Genomic DNA, 11,631 nt, shown 5'->3' with positions numbered 1-11,631 from the left:
ATTTGTGAATGTGGAACGAAGTGAGTCAGCAGTTCTAACCATAGAGTCAATTTTGTATTATAATAGCTATGAATCATAATTATTATAAACTTATAGTAATTATCACACGTAGCTACTATTGGAGGACAACGGAGACGTTGTTGGAGACGCTGAAGGAGGACAACGCCGGCAAGGTGAGATGTGGGAGCTCACCGGAGAAATGATTGTCCTCGAGGTGGAGAAATGTCGGAGAGCGAGTCGTTGATGGTGCCAATGAAGTTGTTGCCATTGAGCCAGAACTTCTTGAGCCGCGGAAGCAGTCGATGGTGATTGGGGCCGGAGAACCTGTTGCTGGGCATGAGAATTGTCTTGAGGGCATGAAGGAGATTGAGGTCGAAGGGGAGGGGCACTGGAGAGGGAGTTGTTGACGAAGCTGAACGAGCGAAGGACAGGCAAGGCGAAGAGAGCGCCAGCGTTGAAGGAGACAGAGAGGGTCATGTCAGAGAGGCGGAGGATGATGATGACGCCGAGCCAGGGGTAGTGGGGATTGCAGGGCGGTGAAGGATTGGCGGTAGACAAGAACGGAAGGGCAGCACCATTAATGAAGGAATTCTTGGGGAGGGCGGCACCAATGCCGGAGGCCAGCGGTGTGAATCGGAGGCGGAGATGAGGAGAAGAAGGGTAATATTCAATATGTATTTTAGGATGATAAAATTTTTCAAAATTATATATATATATATATATATATATATATATATATATATAATTTTGATATACTGTGCACAGTATGGAACTGTGCACTGCAGTATATCATAATTTTTTTTTTTTTAATTTTGATTAAAAAAATAACTAAAATATATTAATTTTGATTAAAAAAATAAATAAAATATATTTTTTAAGATTTTATTAGTAGGGGTCAGGCATCCTAATTGGGATATAATTTTTCAGTTAATTTTTTTTTAAGATTTTATCTCTAGGGTTTAGATTTTTCAATTGAATTATAATATTTAGTTAAAAAAAATTAAAATGAAATAAATTTAAATATTTATGGAGTATTATAATATGTTAAGAGAATATCTTAACGTAGCTACTTATATATAGAAATATTATTTTTTTAATTCAAATTGTATGTGTTTTGTTATTTTTTTTATAATTAATTTTTGAATTAAAAAAAAATTAAAATATTTTTTAAAAAATTTATTTCTAGGGTTTAGATTTTATGTTACAGTATCAAAATTATTTTTTTAATATTTTACCTCTAGGGTTCAGGCTTTGGGTTATAATATCAAAATTATTTAGGGTTCAAGCATTGGATTATAATATAAAAGTTATTTTTTTTTTTAGATTTTACCTCTAGGGTTCAGGTTTTGGGTTATAGTATTAAAATTATTTTTTTTAGATTTTTACATCTAGAGTTCAGATTTTGAGTTATAATATCAAAACTAATTTTTTTTTAAATTTTACCTATGGGGTTCAAATTTTCCAATTAGATTATAGTGTTTAGTTTAAAAAAGAAATTAAAATAAAATAAATTTAAGTATTTATTGAGTATTGTAATAGGTTAAAGGGATATATTAATGTATTAGAGATTTATATAAGAAAATGTTTATTTTTTAATTAATTTTTTTAATTTAAAATATTAAAAAAGTCAAAAAAAAAAAAAATCCGATTGATATCGTGTGCGCGCGTACAATCGCACACTGTGGCGCCAATCGTGTGCGCGCGTACAGTCGCACACTGTGCGGGCGCCACGACATCAATCCTCTATATATATATATATATATATATATATATTAATTTTTAATCTACCCAAAATCGAATAAAACAACTCTTGGTACCTCTCAACGGGCTCAATAGCAAACTCTCAAAAAGTTCATGACAAGCTCATGGCCGCAGACTGACCACAATACTTCTATCCAACTTGTTGAACAGACCCTAAAGATTACCAAAGTATCATCTGGAGCAAGTAGAAAATGGCAACCATTGTATGGAAGTTTTAGTCTATACAAAAAGTATAATCTCGAGTCTTTAAACAGATCTATCACGACAGAAAGAATTTTGCTAATAAATTCGGGAGATATACAGAATACAAATTACGCTAGCCTAAAACCGCAAGTATATTATTTTTGCTTAGGGGCGCCATTTCAGAGAGATATTAAGCCTATCTCGAACGATACAATACTATTACAACTACGATAGAACACAGACATGCAGGTAGGTCTCCATCGAGCAGACCCACACTATAAACAGGCATAGACAGGGTAATTCTATCTAGTTAGACCAGACATGGATCAAACCTTGCTTGTTGCCGGTGTAGATCTCGTTCCGTTCCTCGTCGTAAAAGAGGGCAGTGACATCTTCCAGAGACTCCCTGATGGTGCTTCTGATGGTAGAACGGTTGTCATCTCTACGCTTTCTAGAAGCGACCTGGAGTGTGGGATCAAGCGGACATATTTTAGCTATGCATTTCCCAGTGAGAATGTTGCTCATATTGATGGAGCCAATAGGAAGTGCTGTTTGAAATTGGCACAAGACAAAGATCATATTATCAGACAATCGGATAGGAAGCAGTACTTCATAAGTTGAACGGATCGAGCATGATACCTCCTTCCTTGTCGTCACACCCATCTTCAGATTTGCAGTAAGAGATTATCAGGTTCTGATCACTGGTAATGTAAATGTTGTTGGTGTTACAATCAAGATGCCACAGTTGATGATCTTCGAACGAAGTAACTAGCTCCCCGCAGAAATTCCATACTGACACCGTCCTGTCTCTGAACGTCAAGAAAAGATGATTCTCATAGAGGAAAATGAATGCGGAAGGGGTCATGAACTCATTCCTGCTAACTTCAACAAGTTCGGTATTCCTCACCTGCTTTCATATCTTCAAGGTGTTAAAAGATGAACGAACAAATCTGAACGAACAAGGAAAAGATTTAGCAGTTTACATCGAGAATCTGTAGGTTCTCATTTTCTTGCTTGACCAAAAGTTTTTCATTGAACTGTTCAATGAAGTCAACCTTTTTGTTGCGGTGCAGCAAGTGATTAAAAGATTTCAAGACTTTGCCATCTTCGATTGAGAGTATTGTCAGTGGTACATGGCTCAGAGTTCTTTGGTAAATTAACAACATGATGCCAGGGCTGCCAGAACTGATATATTAGGAGACAAAATAGCAAAATAGGAAAATGGCGATCTCGAAAACATTTTTATAGATATTAATTTTAGTGCAAGAGCTTGAGACCTTATTTTAATTTCCTGGATCTCCTTGTCGCAGATAGAGTAGAGAAAGGAGTAGTTTTTTAGGTCGAAAACCTTGTAAATGCTGAAAACATATGAGACTCAGAAGTATGCTCCTACATAAATTTACAATGATGTTATACCAAAAATGTGGAAGCTTACCCATCCTGGGCTGAATAGGTTAGCACTTTGCCATTTACATCATCGAATTCAACAAATCCTGGCCATTTTAAGGATTCAGTTTCAAAAAGAGGATACCCGGCATCCAACTGGTTTCTCCTAATGTATCTGCAAAGTTTATTCGACACTGACATCATTTTCTCAAGAGAAATCACATTCAAATAGCAAATTTGACAGATTCTAATAGAGACATCAATTTGAATGGATAAGAATACAGGTCGTGAATCACAATTAGGCACATAAATTGTGGTTAACTTGCCAGAGCAACACAAGGAAACAGATTATGTTATTCGTCAAGGAAAACATATTCATAAACTTGTTGGCTGGTATGATTTGTGATCATAAACAATAAATAAAAGCCAATTTATATTCATTTCTATATAATGTGTATGTTTGCTCTCAACTAAAGTAAAGAGATGCCGAAGATTTATTCATGTGCAGAAATTCTCATTGCCCGTGGATTCACATGAGAAAGAGTTGCTTACTCAATTGGAGTTGTCCTGCATTTCAAAGAACTGAAATGATCTGATGCATAAACTGACACGGTGATGAGAGATTCATTGTTCTTATTATAAAATAAGCTCCTGATGACTTCATCAGGGCTTATGTTCAAGAAGCATATCCGTTTGTTTGTTGCTGCAACAAGAAGAAACAAAAGTCAATCACAATGCAAAAGAAGAACCAGCTATTAAGTCTGAGTGGAAGATTTACTTCTACTAAAAGCAGCACAAAGACCCGATTGAGCAAGAGCAAATATAAGATCATTTGCTGCGACAATCTCAATAATCTTGGACCTCTTCTTCAGAAATTGCAGTTTCAGAAACCAGTGGATATTAGGGTCGTATGTGTCAAACTCTTCCTGTTATACCCAAAAGAGAAATCATAAGATAAATTCTGAAATATTGCAAGGAGATTAGCTGCACAATGCAAGTGATAAAATCTAAGAATAGCTATCAGTGTATGTACACTCTCATTCAATGTGATAGAGGCAGCAAATAGAAGTCAATGTGCCAAATAATGAAGACTATCGAACAGTACTGTTTGTTCACCAGATAGATAACTCCAGAATGTTGTTTAATCCTACACAAATAAAAAAAGTGTGCTCCTTTCACATTGGCTATCCAACATATAATTAATATTTATCTCATAAGATAGTAACAAAGGTAGTTTTGCATCATATTTTAATTTGTTTAATGATGTCTTAAAATAGTTAAGATTGAACACCATGCAATATTCACCAAATCAGCTAAATAAAACATCAGCTTTGGATCAAATTTGTAGAATTAGGAAACAAAATGATAAAAAATAACTAATTTTATCTAAAGCATAGGCATATGACTAGGTAGAACTAAACTGGACTTTTGCATTCTTTCCAACTTGAGAATTCATGTCCTCAGCGAGGTCACAAGGCTTTAAGGCCTCCAATCAATAGCCATCATCAGGCAGTTCTTGCCAATCAAAACACCTACCCAACCTAAGACTAAATTTTCTCTTATATAAAGTACAACTCCCTCACATAAGAAAACTTACCGATTAAGGCCCCGATTAAGTTGGCAAGCCTGAACAAATTATTCAAAATACTAAAGAAAATCAATAGTAGTTCATTCATCCAACTTTTTAAGCACCCTCTCAGTAGTCCACAACTTTCCGTGTGACGCCAAACCAACATGCAGCGTCTTATAAAATATATCCACCTCCTTTTGCTTACTTTTTTTTTTCCAATAACCAATTCATGCATTGACTAAATTCACCAATAAATTATATTTACATTCTCTACAATGAAGTTTCATGTATCTCCCATCTTTTATCAAAATCTCCATTTTAGTGCATCATGATATGTGAGTTCTAAGAGGGAACAACATGTACACGCATAGATTATGGTATTCCATGCAAGGTTTGAAATATCGTTTCAAATAGGGTTTCAATCTAGAGTTTGATTTTTAGTCCCAAAACGAAACGATTCGTCAATGCCGTATGGGGCATGTAGACATGGTTTTTAAAAAAATTACATTTGAGCAGCATAAGTGACCACCTAGCCGAATTTTGAAGGGGACCGCGTGGTGACTACATATAACATATACAATCTACATATGTAGTCAAACAAAATTGGCTTAAAACTCCAAATTTAGCAGCTTGTAACTTTCAATTAAATAATAATTTTGCAAGAAATAAATCCACTTGGTATCAATATAAATATCTTTTAATATTCTAGTACAATATGTCTCCATAACCGGCATATTGCATATACATTGCTACACGGTGTACTGCCTACAAGCTCTTTTTGAAATCTTGTAAAATGTAGTGTTGGAAGCATCAAGGAGTCAGAGGAAGGGGCTGCAATGAAGAACCGAGATTGACCCATTTTGGGCCCTATCTATTATAGAAGATGAAGAAGAAGAGGAGAAGGTTGCGGCTTAAAAAGAGGACTCATCATGTGTTGCCAATGTAACAAGCAATCCTAAAAGCTCATATTTCCCCTCACATTGCCAGTACTAAAGGTAGTCATGAAAGCATTGCGCCTAGCCTCATATGAAACCTCACCTTGTAGAAGCAAAAGAACAACACGGAGGCTTGCCCTCGAGTCTCATCGATGAGGCCTAGTGTGATTAGACTTAGAGAAGTTGCAATCGTGCGAAGCCTTGCACCTCACCTCCGCATCTCAATTTGTGTAGCAATGCGCGTCAATCTATGGGAAGATATGTTTTGCCCGTACAAGTCGGACCCATTGGAGCCTAATTTAAGATATTAAGTATTGGTCCGCCAGTCAAGCGGCACATAGCTATATGTAAAACTATGTTTCTGTGTACCCATATTAACAAAAAAACAAAAGGAAACAAACTCTACTCTAGTCGATTATTATATAAATTGAAATACATATTACCTCGTCTAACTTATTAATATTATTATCAATGATCTTATTAAGCATATTGAGTCAAAAAAAATATTACATAATATATATGTTATAATTCATATTAGACAAAAGTCGAGAGGGAAAAATTGTGAGGCGCATGAGATACAGTAAACTACAACTGGTGAGCATATAATTTACTCAAAATTGTTTATGTAAGGACTAGCAGCCCTTGCAGCAAGTACTCCTTTAACAAGACTTTAACTTAGCAGTGAAGTTATTTCTATGAAGAAGCTACTATTTTTACTCCAGCATAGTAGTCCAACTTCCACTACCACGAATGAAACAAAGCTATTTCTATGAAATAGCAACTATTCTTACTCCAGCATAGTAGTCCAGCTTCCACTACCACAAATAGAAAAGCCTGGGTTAAAATACTTGAAACTTTGGTTTAGGAGAATACTTCATGCTGTAATAACTCAAAAAAGACGGGGTTTAAATACTTCAAACAAACTCCTTTAACAAGACTTCAAACTTAGCAATAAAGCTATAGCCACTACTTTTATTCAAAGCATAATATTCCATCTTCTACTACCACAAATAGAATATCCTGGGTTTAAATACTTTGAGCTTCAGTTTCAGAGAATACTTCGACATATAGTAAATTTTTTAAATAATAATAATAATTAAGGCAAAGTGATATGTTCAAAAGAACCAAGAAATATATGTCTCCTTCATAAGTGCCTAATTCATTGTGATCCTCACACATCAAATGCTTTCAAACTTAACATTGCAAAGATTTTACTTTGTTTGGAGATAGTCTCCTTTTGATGGTGTTAGCAACCTGGTGTATCTTTTATGACTTCAAAATATTATTTCAGTTGGGCATTAATTTGTTGACTTTCAGTTGAATTATAGTGAAAATTTTCCATAATTACTGCCCTCTACGGTAGTATTACTATCTGGAAATTTCTTGATTTTGGATAACATTACTGTTGAAATAGGTTTGTGCAATGCTCAAGTGCATCTCAACATCCAAGAAAAGTCAATTGGATGTCTGTGCAACTCTCCTCCATGCTAATGATGGAATTGGATTAGGATGCATTTGAAACCAGCTTGTTTGACAATGTTTTCTCTAATTACACCAAATGACATGCAATCTTAATCATAGAGAACGTATCCAAGACTACCAAATATGCATGTGAAGAGACTAGTAAACATGCACATAAGGAAGGAAGAACTAATTTATTTGTAAGATACGTGGACTCTGAAATTTCCTGAGCATCATACAGATCTACCTGAAATTATGAAAAATAATAAATGATTCCAGACGGAAACAACATGAATTCTCGAACCCCAATTGAAATACTCAAGTGCCAGACCAACACCATCATAGAATTGCAATAGTTAAACAAACATGATGTAAATTGCTCAGCCCAATGACAATGCCTGACCCCACACTTGACTTGGAATCTGACCAACGCTCAACCCTACCCCTGAATATAAGTCAGTGCCAATTCAAACCATAGAGACCCAATCTGGCATGGAGACTGATTTTTTTTCTGCATCTTGAATGCTGCAATTAGTTTTACTTATTTCCCCTTAATTTTTTATGACTAGTTCATTATTACTTGAGTGTATATTGGTAGTAAGCCCCAAAGGAGGAAAGGTGAAAAATTTAACAAAAGAATTGTTTTTCTCCTCAATTGTGTTTTCTCTTGGCGGATTCCAGGGTATTAGTAGACCATTACTTTCCTCTCGAATGGACTCCAGCATGATGAATATGGATTTATGCTAGTAATCCCCTTCCCTTGCACACTTATGATAGCTTTCATTTTTTTTCCTTCTTCTGATTTTCAGTGTTTTATAGAACGCAAATAGTTGGAAACTTATGTTCGTTTTCAATCACAAGTGTTTTGCTAAACCAGGAAATTAGCTTCCAATTTTCTATTAGAAGCAACCCTTCAGATTCTGTTCACTTCCACAACTCCACCAACATCAAAGGTCTTGGCATAAATGAAGAAATCCACCCAGTGACATAGTTTATTTGTTCGAAATCATAATCAACATAAAATTTTAAAATGTCTAAATTTTTACAAACTCGGTCGACCAATACAGCACCGAAAGACAAAGCAATAGAAAGAAAAGAAAAATCCACCCGACCGAAATGGGTACGAGAAATTCAAACCTGGAGCTGGATGTTCCGGAACTTCTCGGGCGTGACGGCGGCGCTGCCACGGGACAGCTGGGGGAACCCCCCGATCTCCCGTCGCTGGAGCTTCCTCACTGTGTTGAGACACTCCTGCCGCTTTCGCTTCTGGTCCGATCCCTCTCCTGCGAGCAACTTCCAACCTTTCTTCCTCGCTGTCACCCGGAGCCGAATCCTCAACGGCGACTTCTTCAGGTGGTTCTCTATCACCATAGCACGCCGCCACAGACTCCGGAACCGGGGGCGAGGGCGAAGGGTAAACGCCGAGAGATGGTGAATTCACGGGAGCGAGAGCGAGAGCGAGAGCGAGAGCGAAAGTTAGGGCTAGGGTTCAGCGGAGCTCAACTACGACTACGCGATACACTGCACGGAGAGAGAGAGATTTGTATAAAAAGCATGAAGTTTTTTTCCCCCAAATTGCGAATGTAATTTGGCAAAAAAAAACAAAAAAAAACGCAATTTAATAAACGCTGTAAAAGTTTTCCAAGAAAAATACTCATTTTAGAATTCACCTTTTCTTATTTTCTTTCCCATAATACCTTTATTTTATTTTATTTTTTAAAATAAAATTTAATCTCTAATCCCTCCTTAGGAGCATTGGCAATTTGTGAGGATAGACTGGCGAGTTAAAAGAGAATGATTAATTCCAATCATTTCTTTAATAATAAGTCGCACTCGAAAATACTTAAAGCAATTTTAATAACTATGATCCTGTCTGAACGCTGAGTTGATGGGCGCTGAACATGTGACACTCTTCCAGATGATGATGTGGATCTCTAACCGGTCGTATGGATCTCCAGCGAACCTGTAAGGAAGTCGAGCCGGGAAGGGGTTACCGGCGACGACCCTCCGACGCTCAAGTCAGGCAAGAGGAAAATGATGAAGTGGCTCCAAAGATAAGAGAGCGTGTACCTCCGGCGAACTCTGAGGGCTCTTATATAGAGCTGTGAGGAGGCTTATGCACACCTACCGAGGTGTACACGTGTCTTTTATCATACCTTAGTATGGGCTTACCAGAGGAGCATGTCTTACACCATACTGCTACAGTCCGAGCACCTCTCTAATGGGACAACAGAACCTTCTGTCGTAGGATTCTATGTATGGCTTGGTCGTCGAACATGCATGTTGTCAGAAGATGTTGCCCAATGTCCCCTTGTCCTTGTCTTCTTTTTCCCCGAGCCGAGCGTCCATCCGCTCGGCAGGCATCGGTCCGACCGGGTGTAGGTGTCGGTTCGACCGGGTACTCGGCTGAGACTGTTCCTTCACAGCATTGATGCTTTACGCCTCGGCCGAGCGGGCTATCTGCTCGGCCCGGCGACCCTGTTCACCATGAGCGTCGGAAACCCGACTCCCCGTCGGGTTGTCTTTGGTTCCGCCTGGACCCGTTCGGCCGGTTGACCCGATCCTTCTTCGATCGGATGGGCCTCATGCTGACCCTTTTGACTTCTGACCTTCACGTGTCATTAGCTCCCCACAAAGGGGGTCCCCCGTCCTTACTGTCGGATCACTTGCCTCCCCTTCAAGTCTAGTCGAAGGAGGCGATTAGTCTGACTGACTGGACCGCCAGTCACGCTGAGCGGCGTCTCTGTGAAACTATCCTCCACTCGACCCCCACGGGGGTAGTTATGACCTTAGTCAACGCCAACATTTCTCAGATCTCTTCGAAATTTGCATCAATCTTCGACATTAAGGCCGGGCATGCGCTCTGTGCCTCATGAAGGCGCTCATTAAATGCACTCCAGTGGCCGAATGCCACGTGGCGCTGCTGCCGTCATCGTACGGTGGCGGCGTCGCGGGCGACGAGACCGATGCAGTTTAAAATGGACGACCCGATGCATGCTTCGGTTCCCGTGACCTGCATCCGACGGTGGAGGCCGCTCGGGCTCAACCCTATAAAGTCTTCTCCTTCTCCCCATCCTCGCCGCATCTATGCCTTCTCGTGCTCCACAGCTTCCTCTGGCGTTTCAGACTTCCGGCGATCCCGCTTTTCCGTTTCCAGCGATCTCCAGCCTCCTCCTTTCGATCCTCAGCTTCTTTGTAAGGTCCTTACCCCTTCTCTGTTATCCTCGTGTTTTTTGCCGAGTTCTCGCTCTCTGGTTGCTGTATTGTTTGTCGTCTTCTTCTTTCTATCATTTGCCTCTTCTCGCCTTTTGTGGTTTCACCCGTTCGGACAATGGCCAGTTCCTCTCAGCCTCAAGACCCAGCCCTCGGCCCGTGGTATACCACCATGGATTCGCGCTTCGATCGGCGTGACGCCGATATTCTGATGGACAATTTTGACATCCTCTCTGATTTTAAACTTATCTCGGCCACACAAACCGCCGCGCGAAGCTATCTGTGTTTTTCGCAACCAGTTCATAGCCGGTCTGCGATTTCCAATCCATCCCTTTATCGTAGAAGTCTGTAATTTTTTCGGCATTCCGCTCGGAAGCTTAGTCCCTAACACCTTCCGCCTTCTATGCGGCGTTGTTGTCTTATTCAAAATCCACAACATTCCCCTCCGACCGGAGGTCTTCTATTATTTTTATTATCCTAAACAGTCCGAGCTGGGTACTTACATGTTCCAGGCTTGGCCCGGTTTAGTCTTCTTTAATAAACTGCCCTCTTCCAATAAACATTGGAAAGAGTACTACTTCTATCTTCGTCTTCCCGAACTCCTTCCGAACCCAGTGGCAGGTCGGACCGCCAATCTCCCCTGAGCTAAAGAGGTTCAAGACCCGACCGGACTATCTTCACGCTGCCAACATGCTAGCCGGTCTGAAGTTCGACATCAACAAGTTCTTACCTGAAGGGGTGATGTACATATTTGGCCTGAGTCCGATCCAGACTCCCCTCCCGAGTGGCTTCGGTAAGAATTTTACTTGTACATTCACCTTGATTGCTAACTGATTTTCTCCTTTTTCCTTTGCAGCGGACATTGTCATGGAGTCCGTTGATGGCCGGGATTTTGAAGAGGAAAGCGGCGGCGCTAGAGGCCGCAGCTGCCAAGGAGTAGGAGTTGCTTGGCATTGAGTCGGTCGGCTCACACGAAGGGGAGAGCGGGACTCACGAGGAGTCGGCCGCTCAAGCCTCTCCCCGGGATGTAGCAAGAGGCGCCACCCCCAGCAGGGGACCAACAGTTCAGGAGGAAGGCTCCGCTCAGGAGGAAGAGTGACCCCTCCGACAAAAGAGGCGCCG

General features: G+C 39.8%; 1 protein-coding gene across 1 annotated transcript; it reads right to left on the bottom strand.

Annotated features, from left to right (window-relative positions):
- Positions 1–1,946: 1,946 nt before the first annotated feature.
- On the bottom strand, positions 1,947–8,848 carry LOC122020844. Its single transcript, XM_042578870.1, has 8 exons — positions 8,434–8,848; positions 4,109–4,256; positions 3,883–4,033; positions 3,380–3,505; positions 3,222–3,302; positions 2,928–3,120; positions 2,584–2,851; positions 1,947–2,492 (listed from the first exon to the last, which is right to left on the bottom strand). Exons 1-8 carry the CDS (start codon positions 8,665–8,667, stop codon positions 2,251–2,253), a joined length of 1,443 nt encoding a protein of 480 aa, XP_042434804.1. The 5' UTR covers positions 8,668–8,848; the 3' UTR covers positions 1,947–2,250.
- Between the last annotated feature and the right edge of the window lie 2,783 nt (positions 8,849–11,631).

Source organism: Zingiber officinale, chromosome 9A (assembly GCF_018446385.1).
Source record: "Zingiber officinale cultivar Zhangliang chromosome 9A, Zo_v1.1, whole genome shotgun sequence".
Classification (NCBI taxonomy): Eukaryota; Viridiplantae; Streptophyta; class Magnoliopsida; order Zingiberales; family Zingiberaceae; genus Zingiber; species Zingiber officinale.
The sequence above is the reverse complement of the archived record's forward strand: the minus strand, read 5'-3'. Positions and strand labels throughout refer to the sequence as shown.